Below are 25,352 nucleotides of genomic sequence, written 5' to 3'. Positions count from 1 at the left end.
CGTATGGGATGCTCCCAGCTGCCTGGGGTCGGTGCCCTACTCATTAGAACCTGCTCCTTAAAATACTGACACAGGCTGGTGTCACTGTTACCCCAGGACAGAGACCCCCTCATACGGGACCTCAGTCCACCCTCACCAGGACCCTGGGAATGGGCGGTCGATGCCATACCCCCATTTTACAGATGAGGACGTGGAGGCTCTGTGGGGCCGAGCAGAGCTGAGGACTGGGGTCTCGGTGCCCGCCAGGTGGGGCCCTCTCTCCATGGGCACAGGTGCAACAAGCACAGGTGGGAAGGCCGGCCAGGAATGGATCTTTATTTAGCAAACTCACGTCCGGTGTCCGCCCTGCAGGAGGGTCTGGAGCTGGAGCCATTGCCAGCGCTGCCCCCACGCCCGGCCTGGCAGCTCCAATTGCCTGACACCCCCGACTTTATATTTTCCTGATCATCCCTCCCTGTGACAGCCTCAAGTCAGCTGGCTGGGAGGACCCTCTGTTCCATCCCACATCTTGTCTGAGCCCTCCAAGCTCTGTAGGCACGTAGGGACACCACAAGAGACCCCTACCCCAATGGTCTGTCTGCAGGGAGGCGGCAGCCCGTGGAAGATTCCTGAAACCTCTCCCCCACACACTGCCTGCTGGGGCCACGGCACGGCTGCAAGACACCTCTCCCCAAAGCACCTTGGTTTCCCTCCCTGACCCGGAGAATTCGGGAGTCTGGTCTCTTGCCCGTCGAATCCTGTTCTCTCCGACCCCCAGCTCCTCCGCCACTTCACAGGTGGGGAAAGAGGACAGAAGAGGGGAAGGGGCATGGCCCAAGGTCACCAGAAGGAACCAAGGCAGGACCCGAGGAGGGCAGACAGAGGGTCAGGACGCGACCAGAGCCACCGGCACCAGAGGAACTGAAAGAAGGGACACCCAGGCGACTCTGGAAGGAGGACCAATGGGAAACACGGGCTGGAATCACAGGTGCCTGAGGGAAGACCAGGCAGAAGGGCGTGGGGCTGAGATGGCAAATCATCCAACTTCGGGGCCGACTGGGGGACTGACTCTTGGGTCAGCAGTAAGAAAGGCTCTGAAGCTGATTCCTGCCAGGGGGTAGACCTGGAGGGTGGCAACTAGCACGCTGGGTATCCGCCGGCCTGCCCTCAAGGCTCACCCGGCCACCAGGTGGGCGAAAGGAAAAAGAGAAGAGAGGACCCAAACCACCCCGGAAACCCCTTTGGGAGGAAGGCAGGCTGCCAGCCCATCTCACTCCCCGAAGCTGAACATCTCGGCTTCTTTCTCCTTCCAGAAGGCGAAGCTCCGGTCGATGTAGCCACAGATGTCCTCGCTGTTGAAGCTGCCCCGCTGGGGGCGGGACCCCAGCCTCTGTGCTGCGGGCTCGGGGCTGCCGCTGGGGCCAGCATGGGGCGGGGGCCGGAGCGGGGTCAGGCCTGACTTGCGGCCGGGCTCTGCGCCCCAGGGGGGGCTGCGGCTGGAGCCGAAAAAGCGGGCTTTGATGTCCTCGAAGCCGTCGGTCCAGGCACGGCGGCCGGCAGCCACCTCGTCCGTCACGGCCTTGTGGAAGGCGCGCGCGGCCTCCCAGCCATGGGCGCCCAGGTGCTCGAAGACCTCGAAGCAGAGCAGGTGGCGCATCTTGCGCTCCTCGGCCGGCAGGTCGCACTCCAGGAGCTGGAAGTAGCCCAGCATGAAGAGGTCCAGCGTGAGGCTGCCGTAGGGCACGGGCGCCCCGTCCACGTGGGGCAGGAACTGCTCGGGGGACAGGGGGCCGCGGGGCCGCCGGCTCAGCCGCCGCAGCTGCCGGCCGGGCACGTGGGCCAGGATGGACTTCCAGGTGCCCAGCAGGTGGGCAATGATGCTGCGTTGCTGCCACAGGTGGCCCAGCCGCGGGCTGTCGCTGGGCGGCGGCGGGCAGGGCAGCCGAGGGCCCCCGGCCGCCCCCCGCCCCCGCGGCTCCAGGCGCCGGGCCTCCAGGGTCCTGCAGGCCGCCGTCTTCAGGGCCGGCGTGTAGGCCGACTTCTTCCAGTGGCTGAGGAAGAGCATGACGATGCGCTCCTTGCGAAGGCTGGCCGGGTCAGGGCCAGGCACCGCCCCCGCCTCCGATGGGGCCTCCTCGCAGCTGATGCCCGAGTCGCTGGTCTCCTCCGCGTCGCCCGGCCCCGGCTCCCCTGCGATCGGGCCAGCGCGGGGCTGCGAGGGGGCGGGCCAGCAGCCTCTCAGGCACGGCCCCGGCTGGGGCCCCAGCTCACAGGGGCCAGGGCTTGGGGTGCGGGGCCGGCCGGGGGCTGACTCGAAGTTGCCACGAAGTGTCCGCACCGACACCCCACACTCCTGGATCTCGCGCTGGGCCTCGCTCCTCGGAGGGCTGGCTGGGGCCTCCCTGCGGGCCTCCCTGCGGGCCTCCGGTGGGGGCCGCTCCTCGCCCTGCACCAGCCCGTTCACGCCCTTCAGCAGCAGGGACAAGCTGCGCACCAGCCGGGCGACGTGGCTGCACCAGAAGGGCAGGGGCTGCGCGCCGGGTGTGGCCTGCGAAGCCCCCATGGAGCCCTCAGGCTCGACCTCGGGGCCGGGGGCTTCCTCGCCCTCCAGCCCGGGCGCCCGGGGCAGGAAATGGCTGTTGACAGTGATGCTGACCAGGGGCGCGGGCAGCAGGGCCTGCAGCTCGGCCGCCAGCCGGCCCAGCTCGCTCTCGTACTCCTGGCAGCGGCGCCGCAGCTGCAGGTCTGCGATCTGCTTCTCCAGGTACACCAGGTCGTCCTCGGTCAGCAGCTCCCCGAAGGGGCCCAGGATGGCCTGGTGGGTCTGCGAGTACCGCCAGGCCGCCTGCTCTGTGGCGCCCGCGCTCCCGCCGTCGTCCTGGGCACAGGGAGGGCAGCTCAGCGGGGCCGCAGCCCACATGGCGAGTTCCTGCTGGACACAAGCTCCCCTGGGTGGCCTGAGCCCCTCTGACCTCACCCCTGCCCACCACGCCTCCTCACTGCGCTCCGGCAGTGCCAGCAGCAGCCTCCTCCCCCTCCTCCCTCGGGCCAGCCCATCCACGCCCCAGGACCTTTGCACTTGCTGTTCCCTCTGCTCCCAATCACTTGTCCCACAGTCCCACAGGGCTCCCCTCCCACTTCCTTCTGGCCCCTGCTCAAGGCCACTCCCCAGAGAGGCTGCCCCTGACCACCCGGACGGAACGGCCCCCTCCCCTTTTCACTGCTTCGCTTCTCTCCTGAGCACTTGGAACGACCCTCAGCACAGCTGCCCAGTCACCCCGCCTTCCCTGCTGGAATATAAGCACCAGGGGGCGGGGCTGGTGTCCTTCACTGCTGAGAACAGAGCTTGGCACACGGTGGGCACGGGATACAATCGTTAGATCAAAGAACATGTGGGTACCACATCGTTAGAGATGAAGGGTTACAGGTGAAGGGACACAGCCCTCTGATCTGGTTCAGCTTCATGGTCTGGCAGAAGAGGAAGCTGAGGCCACAGAGGGACACGCAGTGGGGTTCCGGGTCTCAGGACTCGAGGTGTGTGCTCAGGGACCCCACCTTCCACGTCCACCAGCCAGTACAAAGCCTCCTGCCCCCGCCTCCGCCCTCTACGCTCTGGTCCCACCCGGGCCCCGCCCACCTCTCACAACGCCACGCCCCTCACCCCCTCCGGTCCCGCCCTCCAAGCCGGGCCCCGCCCCCTTTCAGGCCCCGCCCCCACCCTCGTCCCCGCCGGGCCCCACCTGGGCCTCTGGCGCTGGAGCGGCGCCCAGGCGAGCCTGCAGCTTCCGCACCATCACCTGACGCTTCCACTCGGGGATGGGCCGGCCGCGCTCATCCCGCGTGGGCACCAGCCCGTCGAGGTCGCCCGAGGGCAGCCCGTCCAGCTGCAGCGCGACCAGGCTGTCCGGGGTGCCCCCCGCTGCCGTCTCCGTCCCCTGTGCGGACAGGCAGGTCGTTCAAGGCCCCTATGGGCCTCTGGTCCGGGAGGGAGCGGAGGGGAGGGCTGCCCGGGACAAGCGCAGCTGAGGGAGGAGGGGCGGTGGAGGCTGACCAGGGAGGGCAGGGGAGCTGACCACTAACGGCACCCCCAGCCTAAGTGTGAGTCTTCTGAGGGCAAGGACCCCGCTGTGCCCTGTGGGACCCCGCTGTGCCCTGTGGTACCCAGGCACGTGTTGGGAGGCTTGCTGGCTGAGAGAGGCAATCAGAGATCCCGCCCAGAGCATGCCACGTGGCTGGGCAAACTCGGCTGGGGGACAGGTGCATAGACAAGTCTGGTGGTCAGTTCTGGGCTGCAGGACTTGCCAGAGCCTTTAGTGTGCTGTGTGCACTGCAACTCTACAGGGGGCGGCACTGCGCAGCATTTCCCAAACTCAGACAAACAGCGCATCTCAGGGGCTGAGGGTTCCCGTGACCCGTTCAGGGAAAGGGTGGGCTGGATTTAAAAGGGGCTGGTGCCCAGAAGGAGGAGGAGAAGGAGGAGTGGGCCGCTGGGAGCCCCCCGAGGACGAGAGCAGTGGGCGCCAGGCCCACCCTTCCCAGGGACCGATGCTTCCCTGTACCGTGACAGCAGCATCTGTCAGGATGAGGGGCTTGGGCCACGGGGAACCCCTGGAATCAGAGAAGGGTCCCTCGTCTACTATGACAGGGAGACAGGTTGCTTCTGGCCTTGGAATCTCCATCTCCTCAGATGCCAGCCAGTCACCCCAGGGGCCTCCTGGAGGAAAGGGCCTGGCTGCCCCAGGAGTGACCTGGCTGGGGCCCACCTAGGAGAACACGGTGAGAAGCCAGCCGGGCTTTGGCTGGGGTGCCTTGGGAGACAGGGATATGGCGGGGGCTCTCACCATAGGGACGGCTATGGCACTGGTGGTGACCCTCGAGGGTGCTGTGCGGGTCGTGTGCTCCCTCGGAAGAGGCTGGTCAGGCTGGCCGGGCCAGGCTGGGCTGAGAGACGCTGCCACTGGGAGGAAGGGGCAGCTGGAGTCAGAGAGGTCGGGGGATGGGGAGCAGAAGATCCGGACCTGGGGCAGGACCGGCCTTCCTGAAGGACCACTGGACTTGGGGCCAAAGGCCCAGCCAGCTCCCTGCCAAGTGCCCTGGGACCTGGGCAAACTCGTTCATCCCTGGCATTCCAGAGGTGTCCTTGGAGCCCCCTCCAAGCCCTGCCGGTTGGGGAGCCTGCATTTTACCCACCTCATCCCATCCCACGGCCCGTCCCCCCCTCCCCAGCCCCTCCTGTAGCCTGGAAGGAGCTAGAAAGGGCATAGGGTTCCGTGGTCTGGGGATCTAATGCAGCCCCATCAGACCACAAACCTGTCCTTTCACCGCTCTTCCCTCCACTAAACACACACACACACACACACACACACACACACACACACCCCTACGTGTAACTATAGAACTACAGCCCATTCCATGAAGCATGCTAACCTTCACTGCACATGGGGCCTGCTGACATTTTTCATGCTATTCCATGCCATTTCATTTTGATAAGTGCTGTCACAATTCCCTAACGGGTGGTGACCTGCAGTTCGAGGGCCGTTCCCCTGCCCCCTGCTGGAATCTCAGGCAACAGCAGCGGACTCGGAAGGCCCCTTCAGACACAACCTTTGATTTCCCTCTGGACAAGCTGAGGCCCAGAGAAGCAAGGAGGCTGCCCGAGATCACAGCGGCAGGAGAGTCAGGCCGCGGGGGGTTCAGGGCTCACAGAGAGATGCCCGAGGGCTGGGCAGGAGGCTGTTTAATTGTGGTTATGGAACGCGTTTGTCCTCACTTTAAAAAGGCAACAGGAAAATAAGGGAATCCTGGAAGAGTTGGGGTGCCGGCTCGTGGGAAGGGGTGGTCCCAGCCCTGTCCTCAGTGTCCTGCGTGCCCAGCTGCCGAGAGTCTGCTGCTTCCCACCTCCCCCCGGCCGCTTCGAAGGACCTCAGAGGTGAGGGCAGCAAGGCCCACTCCCAGCACCCACGGCCCAGGCCAGTCCTCCCTGGAGACGTGTACTCACCGGTGGGATCCCCGAGACCTGGGCCCCCTCTTCTTCCATCCTCCAGGGAGTGCCTTGCAGCCGACAGCGGAGGAGGGGGGAACGGCGGCGGCGGCGGGGGCGCCATCAGGAGTGGCACCTGGGGGCAGACAGGCCTGGTCACTGGGAGGCCCGGGTGGGCCTCGCCTTGGGCTCCCAGGTGGGGGTGGGAGGCATCCAGCAGGCTAGCCCTGGCCCGGTCTCCCTGGGGCTGGGGCTGTGCGTCTGAACGGAGCTCGCAGAGGTAAGTTTGCGGGAGTGAGGGGCAGCGCCCCTAGAGGTTCTGTCGCCCTCTCTCCACCCCTCCACGCTGGTGAGCAGGGCTCCCCAAACACACCCACGCACGTGTCTGAGGGCTGCCACCCCTAGGTGAGCCCCTCATCTCAAGGCCCGGCTCCCTCTGGAGGCAGCTTAACTCAGCGGCTCTGGGCTGTAGGTCAGGGTCTGGTGTCCCCTTGTGCTCACTCGCCACTCCTTGGCCTTACAAGAGACACGTGCACACATGCACACGTGCACACATGCACACACACACCCTCCCTGACTGTCCCCTGACTGTGCTGAGACACACTGCCCCCTCTCTCAGCCCTGGGCACAGGGGAAACCACAACGAACTTGGAACTCTTCTCAGCCCCGTAAACAGTGCGGCCGTGACCGCGCCTCAGCACAGAGGCGCTGTGCCCAGGACCCACCATGCAGTGTCTAGGCCACTCTCCCAAGGGCCACCCGGAGACAGAGATCACCAACATTGGTCCCCGGCAGCCTGGGGTCAGGGAGATCCATCAGCCCCAGTCTGGGGCTGCAGGGGCACCCGCATTTCAACCCCATGTCTGCCCCGGGTCTGGGGCGAGGCGCAGACCTGGCCTTGACCATCTCCCCTGCCCCCAAGTGCTGGCTGGTGGGCAGCCGGAAAGAATCCTCGACCTGGAGGTGCCACCGCCCCCTGCATCCCCAGCTGAGCCCTGCAAGGTCTCAGCTTTTGCATCTGACCAATGGGAGCCAAGACTCGTGGAGCACGCAGGCTGCTGTGAGGCCACAGGTGGTGACAGAAGCGGGACTGCCCTTGGCTCCCTGCCTTGGCCTGTCCCTCCCCAGGCGGCAGAGAAGTTCTCTGAGCTGTCCTCCAAGGACCCAGAGCCGGGCTTGCTGCCTTTTGGTTTAAAGCTGAACGTCAAAAGGCTGGCTGGCCGTCTTTCAAGTGACGTGGGTCCCGGCTGTGCCAGCGTCGCCTGGATGCCTGAGAGCGCACGGCCGCCCCAGCTCGGGTCCCCAGCCGGGAGGGCCACTCACGGCGGTCTCTCCGGGCACCCACCGCTGGCCGTCAGACTGAAGCGCCTCGCCCACTCCCTCCAGTGGGTAGCTGTGGCGGAAGGTGGCCTCAGGGCTGCCAGGCCGGGCTGGAGAGAGCTCTGAGCGAGGCAGAGGAGCTGGTGCCAGGCCGCCCCCACGCGGGACGTGTGGTTTGGGGCCGGCGCCGGCGTCACGCGTGGGTGGCTCGTGCTGCAGCTCTGTTGAAGGTTCTCCAGTCTCTGTCTTGAAATTCTTAATCAGTTGTTAACAAGAAGCCCACTTTTTCATTTTGCACTGAGCCCTGCACGTGCTGTAGCTGGAGCTGCAGGGCCAAGTCCCCCGGCCACGCTGTGTCCCCTGGCTCACCTGTAGGTGGGCCCTGTCCCTCCCGCAGGCAAGGAGGCACAGGCGTTAGGTGGCCTCCCCAGCCTGGGGGGTGTCCCGTCAGAAGAATCCCCGGCTCTGCAGCCACTGCCTCGGGCCCCTCAGTCGCATTCCCGTCCAGGACCCGCGGCCCGCCGGGGCCACGAGGAGGGGAACACAGCCCGAGCCCTTATCTGCCACTGCCCTGCACCTCATACCTCACTCTCTGCAGGAATCTGTGCCGAGAGCCCAGGAGCCCTGGTCGCGGCAGGGCCGGGAGTGTCCACCAGCCCCCAGCCCGAAGGACCTTCGGAAGCAGGTGCTGGGCTGTGAGCACAGGAAGCTGTGGCCGTCCTGGGCCGTCGGGGGCTGTCCCAGCTGCCGCCCCCAGGAGCAGGAGGTGTCGCATTAATATTTGAAGGCTGAGGTGTCAGGTGGCCCGGCGGGCTTGGGCTGGGTGTGGGATCCCTTACCACTGTGCTTTAACCCTCCACAGCACAGGGGCCGGGGGAGCGGACCCTCGGGAGAGGTGGGGGAGACCTGAGATCCCTGGTCACGCAAGAAGAGACCACCCAGAGGACTCCCGCAGTACAGCCCCCCAGGCACAGATGGGGAAACCGAGACTCAGAGAGGGCAAGGGGCTTTCTCAAGGGCCCACAGCTGGGACGGGGCAGAGCTGGGACCAGAATCTTACTTGAGACCCCCCTCCTTGCTCCTTCCAGGACTGAGAGCCCCTCGAATCGCTGCTCCTTCTGTCCAGGGGCTCCAGCAGTGGAGGAAGAGGCGGGCGGGTGGGTCTCTTGCGCCCCTACCAAGGATGCAAAGCCCTGGCTCCCCTTCTCCCGGCTCTTTCTCTGGGCTGCCTTTCCGCGGGGGGGGCCCAAAAGGAAGGGCAGGCTGCTCGCCGACTGCTACAGAATACGGGCCTTCCCAGGCTCAGGGGCCCCCGGCTGTGACACAAGTGTGCGCGAGCAGCAGCCACCTGGGCCCATATGGGTCACGCTGGGACTCGGAGGGGGGAGGGGATCCGACAAAACACGATGCTTTCTCCCTGCCGTGTGTCTCCGACCTAGGAATCCCCTGTCTTCTTCCAGCGTCCGCAAGGCAGGAGCGAGTTGGCTTAGGAACTTTATGCAGGGTCGAGTCAGACCCCAGACCCCACGGCTGGCGCTGACAGTCTGATGGGCAGAACAGGGCTGAGTGCCAGGTCGGCCCCGGGCCCCTGCCCAGCCAGGACAGGGCTGTGAGCCTGCCGCGCTCTTCCCTGCTCCCTGCCCCTGCCTGCGAGCCCGCAGCCCCTCCCCGCAATTGAATCTGCTCTCGGGCTGAGGGGCAAGGGCCTCCCAGTCCCTGCAGAGCGAAGGGCTCAGCTGGGGTGGCCAGGGCCCTCTCATTCCGGGGAAGATGGAAGAGGCAGGAAGTTGGTCCAGGGCCCAGGGGGATGGACTTGGTGCCAGTACAGTACCCACAGCCTGGGAGACCTCATGCCACCTGGTCCCTGAGGCTGAATTCTGCTCCAACCCTCACCAAGGAGAAGCCTTGCGGAGTCACTCAGTGTCCCCCAGGCCTGAGTTTCTCTGCCTTTGCTGGGAAGATGAGGAGTTACTGAGAGCCCCTGGCAGGGCCTGGCACACCGAGGCACTCAGACCTCTTTGCTGTTGTTAGCACGGTGTCTTGGTGATCTCTGAATTTCAGCCGGGACGGGGGTCGGCTGTGGTGTTTCCCAGGTGACAGGAGTATCCACATCCCCGTGTCCCTCATTCAGCTCCTGGACACTAGCCGAATCTACAGGGACCCGAGGGCGTGGCAGATGTTGGGTCCCGACATTTGGGGTTCTGACAGCTGGGCGTGTGCCGCCCCCAAAGGGGGCTGTTGCCCTAAGGTCGGCGGTCATCTGGCCCTGGGCTGGTGCCCTTCCCACGGCCTGGTGTCTCCTTTTCTGTGTTTTTGATGAGACTTGAGCAGCGCCATGCCTGCCATGCATTATACATCGAGGACAGCTGTGGCGAGCCGGGTTACAGGCCTGTAATGCCACCCGGGCCAAGAAAATCATGACCCACAGATGGGCGACGGCTGAGATTCGGTTACTGGCTGCACGGCCAGGCCCCGCCCCTCCCTGGGGGAGGGGGCTGCCCAGGGGAGTCCCTTGCCCTCTCTGGGCCTCAGTTTCCCCATCTGTAAAAGGAAGGTGTCCTAGGGCTCTTCTGGACCCAGGGGAGGGAAATTGGCACCCGCTGTGTGCTGAAGGCACATGTCTACCGGCCAGCAAGGCTCCTGAGCTACGTTATACAGATGAGAACATCAAGGCTCACAGACGCTCAGAACTGGGGGTGCCGCCCGGCCGGGAAGACTCACTCCAGCTCTGTGAGCGCTGAGTACCGGGCTGGGGGCAAGCTGAAGGGGCTGGGCTCACCCTGCACGGCGGCTACGCTCACCCTCCTGGGCCGCTGGCCCTAACTGTTGCTGCCGTCCAGCGTCTCGCTCTAACCTGGCCCTGCGGCCAGGAGCCCAGCTGCCCGGCCCCCTCCTTGGGGGTCGGGATGCAGGGGGCCCCTCTAGCCGCTGCCCCATTCCGGTCAGAGAGGCCCAAGCCCTCACTGTGCAGAGGGGTACCCCAGGCCCAGGGGGTGGCAAGACTTGGTCAAGGTCGAGGTGGCGTGGTCGAGGCAGGGCCTGGCCTTCCCGAGCCTCGCGGAGGCCCCGCCATGGGCAGCGGGTGAACCCAGGCCCTGCGGACCCTCCCAGGAGGGGGGCGCCTTCCACAGGGCAGGCCTCCGCTACCCGTCCAGCCGTGCCCCCCAAGGCTGCCTCTCCTGGGACCCACGGCTCCCTGGGGGCAAAGGCAGGCGGCCGTGTGGAGACGGCTTTCACCACCTCCTCCAAGCCCGACACAGGGAGAGGCCGCCGCGCGGGCGACCTCTGGATATTGTGTTTCCATCAATACTGCATCAGGCGCACAGCCTCGCCCCCCCCCCCGCCCCGCCCCGGGCGGCCCACAGCTGACGTCCGTGGGGCCGAGACTGCCGGTGAGGCGGGGGCCGGCGGGGAGCGACTCCAGCCAGCCCCGGATGCAGCGGATCTCCGGGAGGCGGCCCAGCCTGCGCACTCTCCACCACCGCAGGCGGGGCACGTGTACGGGCTGGACACCGCGGGCCGGAAGGCCGGGAGGGGAGGCTATACAGACGGCCCAGCCTGCGCACTCTCCACCACCGCAGGCGGGGCACGTGGACGGGCTGGACACCGCGGGCCGGAAGGCCGGGAGGGGAGGCTATACAGACGGCCCAGCCCGGCCTGGGGAATCCTGAGCGGAGGGGACGCTGCCCCGTATCCTGTGGTGACACCGAGGAGACCACCAGGACCAGGCGAAACCGCAGGAAGCCTGACACGGGCTGGTCCCCAAACCCTGGGGGCTCAGGAGAGCGCCCAGAGCCTCCACCCGCTAGGAGAGCTGGGCACAGCGGCCAGGAGGGGCTGGCAGATGTGCCAGGGGATGGAGAGCAGGGGGCAGAGACCCTGCTTGGACAGAAGGCTCAGCCGTGGGCACCGCCGTGCGGGCTGGGGACAAGCAGGGGACCCCAGCCAGAGGCCAGGCGGCACCCGCTCCCTGGCAGCCGAGCAGCTGCGCACCCCACCTCCAGGCCGGCCCCAGGGCCCACACAGAGGTTGGGGGGCCCAGGCGGCCAGGGCGTCCCTGGCCGGTGGACTGCAGAGCTCTGTCCGCTACACCAGGAACCCACTGAGTTCCCCCAGCTTCCGGAACCCAAGGCAGAAAGACAACCCTTATCATACAATAGCCACTCGAAGGGTGAGTGAATAATCAGTACATCGAGTACTTCAAGCAGTGAGTATAGTCCTGTTTCTGAAACTACGACACCGGGACAAACCAGGACTCTAACTCGTGTGCCCTGAAGCACCCCTGGCCTTTGACCCAAGGCCGCCTGGGTGTGGCTTTCAGGCAGTGGAGACAAGAGGCTCTCAGTGGCGGTCGGGTGAGGACCATCCCACTGGCCCAGGGCCGGGGAGGACGGGGGCTCAGCCTCAGTTGGTCGCGGATGCGCCGGGGGACGCCCCGAGGGAAAAGGAGCACAGCAGCCGCGGGTGACACCCGGCGCAGGGGGCACATCGCCCCTCTGGGCCTCGGTGCTCTCACCTGAAGGTGGGACCGGGCGATCCCAGGGACGCCTTCCGAAGGGGCGGCCGCTACAGAAAGCTGCGGCACAATCTGTGCAGGTTGGGACGAATTGTCGGTCGCCGCCCAGGGCCTGGAGTCGGGGGTGCAGGCCGGGCGGGAGGGCACTGGCCCCAGCTTCCCCACCACACACCCGCCCGCCCACCCTCACCTGTCCACTCGCTCACCCGCCTCTCCACTCTCCACTCACTCAGCACACACGCGTGGCCCGCCACGTGCTGGGGGCTGGGACCCACGAGGTCCGTGCCCTTGCGGACGCGAGGCCCGGCGAGGTCACGTGCCCTGATGGGAAGGTGGGAAGAGACTCTCCCCTTCCGGGCTGCCCGGGGCTGGCCCGCCTCACCAGGTCACCTCACTGAGGGCCCAGGGCCCTGCTCCAACCCCCGGGGTGTCTTCAGCCCGACACGGCGTCACCCGACAGCAGCCCAGGCCGGAAGCGTGGATCCCACGTCCTAAGTGTGCTTTCTGTGGCCCGGGGGGAGGGCAGACCTCAGCCGAGGTCCAGCCACAGCCCAGCCCTGGTCCCGGCTGTCACGGCCCCTGTCACAGCCCTGGTCCCGGCAGCGGCTCAGGCGCAGCCAGGCCCTTTCTCCTGACAATGACACTGTGTACGCAGGCGGCTCTCCAGCTACCCGGCGTCAGCGCGGCAGGGGTCTGTCACCCGGCCCGGGGGGGTTGGGGACCGCAAAGCTTACCGGCCGGGTGCTGTCGCGGAGGTACTGGGCGCAGTCGCGGTGGCCGTGGTACTCCGCCAGGTCTGCGGCCGTGTAGCCGTCCTCGTCCCGCAGGGCGGGGTCCACGCGGTGGGAGAGCAGGGTCTGGCAGCACTGCGGAGAGGGCGCACCCGTGGCCGCACCGCCGGCTGCCCCCACCAGCCCCAAGCTGGGGCACCGAGGCCGTTCAGGCCGGCGCACGGCCTGAACCCGTGCCCGGACCCAGGCTGCCCTGTCCCGTGGGCCCCGGCACCCCCTGTCCCGGGTGGGAACCCCAGGCGCCCACGCTCAGGAGCTCACCAAGGGCCCAGCTGGTCAGTCAGCCACACAGCCGGATCCTAGCCAGGCAGCCCGACCCTGACTTTGCCCTTGTAACCCTTGCCTCGGGTTTAAATACGGGGCCGGTTTCCATTTTTACAGCGACCTTTGGAGGTGTGTGTCATTTTCACACGAAGAAACCGGGGTGCAGTAGGCTCAACAGCGTGGCTCCCCCCGGACTCCGGGCCTGTGCCCTCGCCCACCTCACCCTGCCCGCTCCTTGGCCTCCCGGCCAGGCCTGGCACTCGATGAGCCCCTCTTCTTGGCCCCAAGCCTAGGCGAACTCTGGGGGTTCCCACCCTCATCCTCTGCGTCTCTACCTCTGCGCACACGGCTCCACCAGCCACACGCGTGCTCCCTCCTTGGTCAAGCCGGGCCTGGGCCCCCTTGTCTCCCTCCTGACTGGTCCTCTGGGCTCGTGTGATGGGAGCTGGGAGGAGAGGAAGGCCTGGAGGCTCAGAAGCTGGGAGGAGAGGGGAGGATGGAGGAGAGCAAAGCGAGAGGAGATCCAGGTCTGTGAAGGGCCCTTTGTGAAGGAGGCTGCGGTGGGGTGGAGGGGGGGATACAGGGGGCTGCAGGAGCAGGCTTGCATCCAGAGCATGGGGGTGGGGGGGGTCACAGCAGAAGCGGAGTGGAGCAGGGGGCACCGGAGGGTCAGGCCTGGCCCCAGATGGGGCGGGGACAGCAGCCCGGGGGAGGGAGAGGGGGAGGAGAGAACTTTCCCGCAGAATGACGGCGATCACTGCTGGCAAACGACGGTGATCCATTTGTGAGCAGAGGGTGGGTGGTTACAGATGACCAAGAGTTAAGTCTGGAAATCCGTGAGGTAGCCGTGCCAGCGGCAAAAACAGGTGGGCGGACGGATCCACGTCAAGGAGTAGAGTACCAGGCAGGTCACACCAATCCACTCTCCAGAGTCAACGTAAACAATGGGCTAAATGTGAAAGGCACCTTCCTAGAGCATCAGGCAGGCAACAGGGAAGCGAGGAATTGTCGGACCAAGCTCAGGAGACAAGGAAAATCCCGAGGGATCAGCCCACCCCTCAGAACAGCTTTCGCCCTAAGAGCAGGCTGACGCGAAGAAATGGCTGTAACCAGAGCAGCTGTGTCACAGGCTCACAAGACTAGGGAGACGGGCAAAAGCTCAGGGTCCACCGCAGGCTGGGCCTCCAGCCTCAGAGCAAAGGTGAAGCAGAAGACAGCCCGGCCTCTGCTTCCCGTCACGCAGGTGCTCCAGAAATCTCAAGCCCGGATTGTGGTCTAGGATGACCCTGACTCACAGTTCCCACGTGTGCCTGGCAGGCAGAAGCAAACAAGATGTCACCCAAGGCCCTAAATAATGATGCGCAGCATAGAGTCAAACAAAACCAGGAGCGCAAGGAAATAAGATACCAGAAACGAGAACCAGAGGACCCAACACACAAAGAAACAGACCCACAAAGTCCCGAGAAATAGCAGACTGTAACACAGCTGTGCTCACTGCTTTCAAAGAAGTAAAAACCAAGCTTGAAAATTTAGGCATGGAATTGTAAAAGCGGCACAAATTTTAAACCATCAACAGAATGAAAAGACAACCTACAGAACGGGAGAAAATACTTGCAAACAATGTGACTGACAAGGGGTTAACATCCAAAATATACAAAACAGCTCATACAACTCAATATCAAAAACAACCCAATCAAAAACTGGGCAGGGGGCTTCCCTGGTGGCGCAGTGGTTGAGAATCCGCCTGCCAATGCAGGGGACACGGGTTCGAGCCCTGGTCTGGGAGGATCCCACATGCAGCGAAGCAACTAGGCCTGTGAGCCACAACTACTGAGCCTGTGCGTCTGGAGCCTGTGCTCCGCAACAAGAGAGGCCGCGACAGTGAGAGGCCCGCGCACCGCGATGAAGAGTGGCCCCCGCTTGCCACAACTAGAGAAAACCCTCGCACAGAAACGAAGACCCAACACAGCCAAAAATAAAAATTAATTAATTAATTAAAAAAAAAAAAGAATGACCGTCTTCCAATAAACTCTGTGTCAGTAACTCAAAAAGAAAAGAATGACCATCTCTATGAATTCTTTCTAGATTAGCTCAGCTAACGCTACTCACATAGATGGTTCTCAAATTTGACATATATTAGAGTCACCCGGGGAGTTTTAAGAAGTCCTGATATGTGGGCTCCCTGGGACCAATTAAATCAGAATCGCCAGGGTAGGTGGAGCTCAGGTATTAGAATATTTTAAACCTGTTCTGGAGAGTTCCAGTGTGCAGCCACGTTTGAGAACCATTACACTAGTGCTATTATCTACCACACTTAAAATCCTAAACAAAATGTTAGCAAATTAAATTCACCTATGTATAAAAGAGACCGTTTTTCATGACCAAGTTGAGTTCACTCCAAGAATGCAAGGTTGGTGTAACATTTTAAAGAGTAATCAGAGTAGAAAGCAAGGTCTTGAAGAGATAGACAGTTGCACACCCATGTTCACTGCAGCATTATTCACAGTAGCCCAAAGGTGGAACCCAAATGTCCACTGATGGATGAATGGATAAAGATAACGTGGCACAACATACCGTGGAATATTATGCAGCCTTATAAAAGAAAGAAATCCTGATACATGCCACAACATGCATGAACCTTGAGGACATTATGCTAAGTGAAATAAGCCGGTCACAAAAAGATAAATACTGTATGATTCCACTTGTATGAGGTCCCTAGAGTAATCAAACTCATAGAGACAGAAAGGAGAATGGTGGTTGTCAGGGGCTGGGGAAGTGGGGATGGGGAGTTGTTGCTTAATGGGTACAGACTTTCCATTTCCCAAGATAAAAGTTCTGGAGATGTGTTGTACAACAATGTGCATATATTTACACTTCTGCACTGTACACTTAGAAATGGTTAAGATGGTCAATTTTATGTTTATGTATTTTTTACTCAATTAAAAAACCAAGTAATCAGTGTAATTTGTGACATGAGAAAGACTGCGATATAGCAAAACAAAACACATACTAAACTATCATCATCCCCCATTGGGGTTGCTAGGGCACCAGCTCACTATTCTGAAGTTTTGTTTTTAAAGGGTGTGTGGTGGGGGGGGAACTGTCACAGCTCCGGGGAGCCTAAGGAGACAAGATGATGAAATGTCATGTGGTGTCATGCAAGGGATCCTGGAACAGGAAAAGTACATCAGGTGAAAAGTAAGGAAACCTGAATGAAGTATGGACTTTGGTCAGTAATATTGTATCAATTTTGGTACATTAATTGTGACAAACATACCATGCTAATGTAAATTGTTACTAATAGGGGGAAATGGATGTGAACTCTGTGAGAACTGTCTGTACTAGTGTCTCAATTTTTCTACAAATCTAAAACTCTTCCAAATTATTCTAAAATAGAATTTATTTTAAAACGGGGTGTGGCGTGGGGTGGGAATGAAGCATTATCCTATATTTCCTGGATGAATATATTTCTGGAATTGCTAACAGATTAAGACCCAACAGACAAATCAATAATGTGTGGACTTTGCTTCACTCCTGATTACAGCACAAGCAGGGAAATGGATAGATGGCTATTAGACAGACTGGATATTAGATGATATTAAGAAATTATTGGGGGCTTCCCTGGTGGCGCAGTGGTTAGGAATCTGCCTGCCAATGCAGGGGACACGGGTTCGAGCCCTGGCCGGGAAGATCTCACATGCCACAGAGCAACTAAGCCCGTGTGCCACAACTACTGACCCTGCGCTCTAGAGCCTGCGAGCCACAACTACTGAGCCCACATGCTGCAACTACTGAAGCCCATGTGCCTAGAGCCCGTGCTCCACAACAAGAGAAGCCACTGCAGTGAGAAGCCTGCACACCACAACGAAGAATATCCCTCACTCGCCGCAACTAGAGAAAGCCCGTGCGTAGCAACGAAGACCCAATGCAGTCCCCAAAATTTAATTAATTAATTAATTAATTTAAAAAAGTAGTCTAAAAAATAAATAAATAAATAAATAAATAAAAGAAATGATCATGAATTATTTTTAGGCGTGATAATGGTTTGAGGTTGTGATAAGAAACAAAGGGAGTCTTCGTCTCCTGGAGAAGTCCACTAAAGTATTTATGGATAAAAAGATGTGCCTTCTCTGACTTGCTCTTAAATAATAGTGGGGTGGAGGGAATGGCCAAGAAAGGCCAAAGAGCTGAGGCAGGAGGCTCGTGCTCTTGTGTGTTTAGAGTTTTCATAACAAAAAGATTGAAAAGGAAAGCAGTTCTCAGCTCTGAGGCTTGAGCTATTTTATTTTCATACTAAGGGAGGGTGAGGAGCTGGTGGTCTCTTGGCTTATCTGGTGAACTTCTTGGGCTCCTATAGACTATTTCACTTGAAAAAAAATGCTGCTGCTTAAAAATAAAGTTTTTAGAGCACGGTTCCAGCCACCCTCCCGATTAGGGAGCCGGAGGCTGGGAGACGGGCGGCTGCCTGAGCCACACTGCAATGGCTCAGGGCTCTTCAGGCCACCAACCGCCTGCGGGGACACGCCCTCCCCGCCTCCCACCCAGAGGCACCTCTGGACTCCCCATCCTGTCATCTGCTCGGCTTCTTCTTCTCTCGTGTCCAGGACAAAAGGGGTGACTGTAGGGGTAACTGCAGGCTCTTCCTCTTCTCTGAGGACTGGCCTGGCCCGCACTGAGGTTCACGCCTGCCCTTCCCCTCCCTCTAGATAGGGGCGGACTGGGGGCATTGAGCCAGGGAGGGCTGAGTGGTGGCTTGCAGGGGTGAGAGGAGGGGGGCTGGGGTGGAGGGGTGGTGGGGTGGAGAGCGGGAGGGGGCCCTCAGGAGTCCTGAGAGTCAGAGGAAGACAATTTTCAGCAGCACTGCCATGAGCTGGATTGGGTCTCTTTCTGATTCTTCAAAAGGACCATGTGCCTTCCCATGACTCTTGGTGGTTGCCCTGTGCTGCTTTTACACAACGCTGCTCAGCCTGGGCCCCAGGAACACTTTGGGTTCCAGCTGGAAACAGCTGTGCAGAACCGTAGGCCCAAAATGGGATAGTCGGTTGCACCTCAGTAAAGCCCTGCCCCTTGCCTAGCCTTTCCTGGACCAGGAGCACATTTCTCATGACTGCAGATGCAGCAGGCTGAGCCCTGGGGGCTGTGGGAATGACACGGGAAAGCCCGGGAGACGTCATGGGATGAGCTGACTGACTTCGGAGCCCTGCTGTGTGGGCCCGGGTGGGGCAGGTGCAAGAGTCAACCTCTGCATTCCCCTCAGATACAGCCTTTCCTTTACAGGAGGTCAGTGGGCAGGTGATGCCAGTGCGGGGCCAGTGGCTGATGGCCAGGTCTATTCCCAGCGTTGGACCTTAAATATTTGAACACCATCCCTGCCTACTCTGGATTTCTGGATGCTCTTTCCTGGGAACTGGGCCATAGGAGCCCCCAAGGTCTATCTGGATCATAGCGAAGGGGCTAACCTCACACCCCCGGCAGGGCTCTGCTCCCAGGCTGCTCACATCAAGGGGCCAGCAGCTAAAAGGCCCTCCGGGGAGGACCGGAAGTAAGACCACTCCCTGAGCGGGCACCCAGGGAGTCTCTGTGTGAAGGGAGGGGCTGAGAGCACGGATTTTGTTCCCAGATAGATCAGAGTCTGGATCCTGGGCAAGGGACTGGCCCTCTGAGCCTCAGTTTACCTGTCTGTAAAAGGGGACTAATAACATCTATTCTACAGGGTTGTGGTGAGGGTTAAATGACTTATTCATTGGAAGCCTTCCAGGACTGCTGGCTCTCGGAGGCCCCCCAGCCCCACCGGGCATCCTCCCCCGGCCCCTGCCTCACCTCCATTTGCCCGTTCTCCGCTGCGTCATGGAGGGGGGTCCCACCCCAGGAGTCTCTCATGATGGGGGCGCCCATCAGCAGGAGCCGGTCTAGAATGGGCGTGTGGCCGCCTCGCGCGGCAAAGTGGAGGACGGTGGCCCCCTCGTTATCCCGCGCCGTCAGGCCGATGTCCGTGAAGGTGACCTGAGGGAGGAGGAGGGGGGATGGGCCAGTTGAGGCTGGACGGGGGCGACCACTCCTACCTCGGGGCAGGAAGCCCTGGGACAGAGCTGGCTCCTCTTGGCGCGTCCCGGGCAGCATGGGAGGAAGTGAGCTCAGTGATTTTGCCGGGAGGCTCCATGGTCCCCAGATCTGCCCCAGCCCTGACCGTAAGCTGAACACCCCCAGGGGCTGGTTTCACATATCAAATAAAGAAATGCCTTTGGGCAGCACCTGAGGGACAGTAAACAGATGTTTGCTGATGAAGGGAGGGAGGGAGGGAGAGAAAGGACATCCTGGCACCAGGCCTGTTTGTACCCTGATCACGTCTCCAGCACGAAGATGCAGGGGTGCTGGGAGGTGGGTCCTGAGCAGCCTTCCTCATCCTGTGGCTTGGGCCCCGTCCCGCTGGCAGCCACTGAGTGACTTCTGGCCGGCCCTCCTCACGGGCCCTCAGCTGCCCCTCTGTGAGGGCACCAGCGGGCTCTGGTCCACGGCACCTGGCCAGGCCTGTGGGCACGCACTGGACTGCGTGCACCCGGGGCAGCCATGTGACAGTGACACGTAAGGGGCTCTTCTTCTGCCTTCCTGATAGAAGGGGCTGGTGGATGTGCTGTCACCCCCTTTTCTCCCTCTTCCTGCCTTGAACGCGGCCATCTTTCACCATGAGGGAGAGGCCGGGAGAACAGCAGAGATGTGACCCAGTGTCAACGGCCTCTACGTGGGAGGGACAACCTTTAAGTGGTTTCGTGCACTGGTCACTGCAGCCAAATGCTGGCTGACCCAACATGCAAATGTGTCTGACAGAGAAAGGACAGTGAGCCGGGAGCAAAGACCCTGCCGTCGGCCAGCTCCCCGAAGGGAGGGGGTGCCCAGCGCTGAGTGGCTGAGTCAGGCTGGACGCTGCCCCCTCCCCTCTCGGTCCATCCTGCAGGAGGCGGGGATGGGGAGTCACATCTGGAAAAGCCTTTCTGGCCCTGGGACCCCGTGGCCCCAGCTGTTTCTGCCCGGGATGAGCCCCTATGGGGCTCCATGGGACTCGGTGGACATTCTTCCCTCCCACACCATTTGCTGAGCACCTGCCACGTTTGTGGCCCTGCATCCAGAGATGACCAGGACTCAGGCTCCCGCAGGGCGAGGAGTCCAGGTCTGGGGACAGGCACATTTCTGGGAGGCCAAGATCTGAACTACAGTGAGGGGACATAAGGACAACTCCACCCAACGGCCCTGGCGGGGCCAAAGACAGGAAAGTTAGTGCAGCAGGAGCCGCAGAGCTTTCTCCTGTGAGAGGAGCTGGCCGCGCAGGAGGAGCTGCAGAAAGGGGGCCCCTGGGGGGGACACAGCCTGTAGGAAGGTGTGGCTGCCTGAGGGGCTAAGGCCGGCCTGGGAGATCCAGCAGCGAAGGGAGGCTGGAGGCAACTGCTGGCGGCCTCTGAGGCCAAGGGGAGCGGCTGAAGGCCAGATTCCTTCCCTCCTTCACTCACTCATCAAACATCTCTGGAGCCCTTACTATGTGCCAGGCACAAGGAACGCAGCAGCAGGGCTGCGCCACTGCTTCCTGGAGCTGCTGGAACTTACACCCTGGGGTGGGAATAGACAACCACCAAGATGAAGTCAAACACAACGTTTATCAATGTTGGTGCAGGAAAGACAGCAGGAGAGCAGGACGGGGCGCTGGGCCAGGTGGCTGCCATCCTAAACAGGTGGACGAGGGATGCAGTGGGGGGGAGGCACACCTGGGGAGCTGTCACCAGGCAGAGGGTGCAGCACGTGCAAAGGTCCCCGGGGCAGGGAGGCCGGCCTGCTGGAGGGAGGGCTGGAAAAGCGGGCCCCATGAGAAGAGAGGGAGGTTCTGAGTGAGGAAGGGCTCCCCCTTCTCCACCAGTGACCTGCGTGACCTTCAGAGATGCCAGCAGACCCTGGCGCTCCCAGCTCGCAGCCCTTCAGCGGCTCCCCAGGGCTCCAGGAAAGAGCCCAGGTCCTCCCGGGGCCTCGGTCTGCCTTTCCACCTCACCCCGCCCCACGGGCTCTCCCACCTGTGACTGAGCTGGGCCCCCGCTCCTCCAGGAACCTGCTTTGGGGCCCACCCCCTGCCCAGACACCTCCTGCCCAGCCTCAGTTCTGCCCCTCCCCAGAGAGACCTCCCCACTCTGAGACTTGGTCGGGTCTCTGTAATGGACCCTCAGAGCTCCCAGACACCCCACCAGGCCAGGTTTTTGGTGGCGGAGCCAGGAAGTCCTCAGCCCTGGAAGAAGTCTTGGCGGAAGGCATCCTCCCCAAGCTGGGTCACTCTGTGTTCCTTCTGGAAAGAGGCCTGGGTGACCCTTCCTTGGGTCCAGAGGGGAAGAGGGGTGGGGCCTGGCCCTGGGCTCCAAATGGCCAGGGCCAGGCACTGCCTGTGCCAGACAGAGCAGCCGGGTGCCACCGACCCTGAGAGCACCCAGGAGACCCACCAGGACTCCTAGGGGAGGGGCAGGAGAGCCCCCAGGGGGCCCTGCACACGCCCACGGTCCTGCAGGGGCTGACCTTCAGTCCGCAGCCACCTCCAGTCAAAGCTGTGGGCTCCGGGCTGCACCCCGGGGCCGAGACTGGGCCTGGCATGTGGGTGCTCTGAGCCGTGGGCTGGCACATCTGCTCCCCCAACCACCGCATGGGTCCTCGGACTTCCTGCGGGGTGCCGCGCCCACCCCAGCCGGGCGCCACTCGCTCGAAGGTGGTTCTGCAGGCGAGGTGCCAGCCTTCCCGGACCTACCCTGCCCGCGCCCCCGGCGGCCCCTTACCAGCCAGACGACGAGCGAGTAGTGGCCGCGGGCAGCGGCGGCGTGCAGGGCGCTCATGCCGTCGAGGGCGCGCAGGTGCACGTCGGCGCCGCAGTCCTTCACCAGGAACTGGGCCAGGTGCAGGTGGCCCTCCTGGCAGGCCAGGTAGAGCGCGGAGGCTCCGCTGCGCGTCCGCCGGTTCACGCCGCTACGGGGGAGGGCGGGGTTCAGAGGGCGCTCGGCCCGGGGGTCGCGGGGAGCCGCTCCAGCCAAGGGCCCGGATCGGGGAGGGCGTCCCGACACCTGGTCATGCTGTTGCGGCCACCCCGTTTCCCGGCTGAGGTGAGGGGCCCAGCCGGCCACCTGTAGCGTTGCACAGGTTGCGCACGGCGCAAGGGCACGGGGTCGGGGGTGAGGTGGGCACGGGCCGCCGGAATGCAGCTTCCCCTCCCCGACTCCGCATCAAGATGTGCGCGCCGCCAGCGGTTGGCCGGCAGGCGGCGCTTCTTAGGGGGTGACTAGCCCAGCAGGGCCTGCAGTGTGCGGGTCAGGGAACCTCCAGAGCCGGGAGCCTGCTCTGTACAGGGGGCCAGTGAGCAGGGCACTCGCCCTTCTGTGGTGCCCAGCGCTGGCATCCGAATTCCAGGCCCCCATGTGGATGGACTGGGGCACCGTCGTCAGGCTTCCTGCATCCGGCTTTGCCTCCATGGTGCTGCAGGCCCAGCAGAGTTCTTGGTCCCCAGGGCAGCCCCCTCCCCAAACCGCACCCACGCCCTGTTGACAAAGACTTCACCTCTAGGTCCTGTGGTCGGTGCCGGTGGGAATGTGGGCCCTGGGGCGGGGGACCTTCCCGTGTGCTTGTGTGTGCTTTAATGTGAAATCTTCCACTTTTCAAATGACAGAAACTGCTTCTAAAACTGCCGGTCTAAGAGACACTCTGTGGCTGGCCGGGCCCGGGGCAGCTGGTGTGGACGCTCCGGGGAAGATCCGCAGAAGCGAGTCCCGAAGGCCTTTGCCAGGGGGTCGGGATGGGAAGGCCCGGGAACGGGAACACCGCTCCACAGCCGAGCTGTCCGGCCTCGTCCGGGAACAACCGCGGGGTGGCCAGGACAGCCGGCCGGCCAGCGAGAGGCCCCGCACAAGGAGAAGGCGTGTGGTTACAGAGGCAGGCGGGTTCGGGGGACAAAGGCCAGGTCAGGTGTGGGGTGGACACAGAGTCCCACCCCCAGCCAGGGCAGTAGCCCAGCGAACAGACGGTGGGGGGCAGGCCACGTGCACCCCTAGATGGCCCGTTGTGTGCCCAGGGTATCTTTTATGGGGGGCAAGGACCACAGCGGTGCCCACGATGGGGAAGGGGAGCCCTGCTGCCCCCTGCCCCCGCCTCGCCATCCACCAACGCCAGGCGGTGGGACAGGGGTTCACAGTGTCAGCAACAGGACAGTGTGGAGGGAGAATTCCGGCCGACCTGATGGGGCGCCCAAGTCCACTGCACAGCCTCTGCTCGCTTCGGGTGACTTGAGGGGGCCACCTTCCCAGCCAGGGGAAGCCGGGCCCTGAGACGCCCCCAGGCAGGGCCCGGAGCGGCCTGAGCATGTAGAGCGCCTCCTGCGCTGAGTGCTGTAGCAGCTCCTCGCCGTTCCCACTGCCCCCTCCACGCTCCGAGCCTCACCCCAGCGCTCTCCGCGCGCGCCTTGGCTCCAGACTTGTCCCTCTCCCCTCCCCCTCCCCCAAGGCCCCCCTCCAAGGCGGCAGCCCCTCCTCCTCCGCCCCCTCGTGCGGCCGCCCCAGCACCTGCAACCCCCGGACTGCCCAACAGGCGGCGCTGCGGCTCCTCACCTGCCGTGGGCGGCCGTCAGGAGCTTCAGGCAGGTCAGGTCCCCGCTGACGGCGGCGTGGTGCAGCGGCAAGGCCCCCTCCAGCGTCTCCAGCGTGGCCGCGTGGCCCTCTCGCAGCAGCCACTCCACCAGCACCGGGTGTCCGAAGCGGGCGGCCAGGTGCAGCGGGGAGACGCCCGAGGAGTCTCGGTCCTACGGAGGCCCGGACGGGGCGGTGAGCGGGCGGCGGGCCGGACCCAGCGCTGCCGGGCAGCGCCAGTGTGGCCAGAGCCAGCCGCCCAGGACCACAGCGCCCGGGACCCCGCCGAGAGCTTCCGGCCCGCCCCGCCCCGCCCCGCCCCTCCCTCCGGCGTGCTCCATCGCTGGGCGTGCGGAGGGAGGTCTCTGGGGCTGAGCCCGGCGCCTGCTGGAGGTCGGCGGCAGGGCCAGGATCAAGTCCAGGTCTTTTGGGTCCAAGTCCCTGATCCTGAGCGTCCGAGCTCCCTCCCCTTCTCTGCTCACAGTCAGAAAGGCTTCCGCTCTCCCAGCTGCGCCCGCGCCGGGCCGGTGGCCTGCCGTGTGTCCAGGGATGCGTCTCTGGGCCTCTGCCCCACCCCCACTGAGCGCCCACCCGCCGGGCCCCGAGTCCTCTTGCCGGGGACCCTATCCACCGTGGGCCTCTGGCAGACCTGGGCGTTCTCCCAGGCACAGAAGTGGCCCCGCTCCCGCCCTCGGGGTTGTGGGGAGAGCCGCTGAGGATGAGGAGGGCGGCTCGGAGGCTGTTGGACACTCAGGCTGTGACCGCTGAGTCCTCCCCCCCGCCCCGGACCGAGCGCGTCACGGTGATGCCCACCCGGCTCCGGCCTCTGGGAGGACGTGCTTACCCCGTCAGAGCTGGCTCACCCACCTCCCGAGGTCCTTCACCCGCACACGGAGCACCCACGGGGCCGGCAGGAGAAGGGAGAGGCGGGCCGGGTAGAAACGCCCCTGACGAGACCATCACTGAGCCCTGAGACTCTTCTCTTTACATCAAGGTTCTCGTCCCACTGCCCCCCACAGCTGCGCCTGTGCTGTCACCCACCGGGGCCCCGGGTGTCCAGGCCGGTGCCCACAGCTCCCGAGCCCGAGTGCCCACCTTGCTTCTCTTCGTACGGACCCTTTTCTAGACCCTTCGGAAACAGGCCCCACGGATCAGGCCTGATAAGGGCCCCGTGAGACCGCCACTGGCAAGGCCAGGCGCTCCTGGGTGGGGCGCAGGGAGAAAGAAAAAGGGTGGCCCCTCCGTGCTGGGCGCTGGGGAACGCGATGGGGGTTAGGAGGTGCCCATTTTGGGGGGGGGGAGGGATGTGGGGCAGAGACAGACGCCCCTGACTGTGCCATGGGGTCCGCGTGGTGACTCCCCGAGAGGAACAGCCCAGGGCCGAGGTGCCCAGGGGAGGCCGAGGGCTCCGGATCCGGCTCTCGGCTCACGCCTCCCTCGATGCCCACGGACACGGGTCCCCCCGCGGCCACCGTTCCCGCTCAGCTCACCTGCAGACCGCAGCCCCCTTCGCGCACCAGCCAGCACAGCTCGGCCAGGCTGCCGGTGGCGGCGGCGTCATGCACCGGCGTGGCCCCGTTATGGGCCCGCTGGTTGCCGGGCAGCTGGGCCCGCTGCACCAGGAACTTGACGCAGGCCAGGTGGCCGGCCCGGGTGGCGTGGTGCACCAGGCCAGCCCCCAGGGCGTCGGTGACGCCTGGGCCCAGGGCGCCCACCTCCAGCAGCCGCTCCAGGGTGGCCAGGTCCCCATCCTTGGCGGCCGCGAGCGCCCGCTTCTCCTCCATCCACCCGGCCGGCTCTCCTCGACTCACGCACAGGCCGGGCTTCCTGTTTCAGGCGTGGACGCAGCTCCCAGCTCCGGTTACCTGATA

The 25,352-nt window shown here is 63.3% G+C and overlaps 1 protein-coding gene across 1 annotated transcript; it reads right to left on the bottom strand.

Moving 5' to 3' along the window:
- ESPNL (espin like) lies at positions 1 to 25,352 on the bottom strand. Its single transcript, XM_036859103.1, has 9 exons — positions 24,972 to 25,352; positions 23,464 to 23,654; positions 21,649 to 21,835; positions 18,671 to 18,853; positions 12,530 to 12,661; positions 5,978 to 6,095; positions 4,821 to 4,936; positions 3,720 to 3,914; positions 1 to 2,857 (listed from the first exon to the last, which is right to left on the bottom strand). The coding sequence occupies exons 1-9, from the start codon at positions 25,263 to 25,265 to the stop codon at positions 1,250 to 1,252; spliced, it is 3,024 nt and encodes a 1,007-aa protein (XP_036714998.1). The 5' UTR covers positions 25,266 to 25,352; the 3' UTR covers positions 1 to 1,249.

The sequence above is a fragment of the Balaenoptera musculus genome, chromosome 7, assembly GCF_009873245.2.
Source record: "Balaenoptera musculus isolate JJ_BM4_2016_0621 chromosome 7, mBalMus1.pri.v3, whole genome shotgun sequence".
Taxonomy (NCBI): Eukaryota; Metazoa; Chordata; class Mammalia; order Artiodactyla; family Balaenopteridae; genus Balaenoptera; species Balaenoptera musculus.
This window is presented reverse-complemented; position numbering and strand designations above follow the sequence as displayed.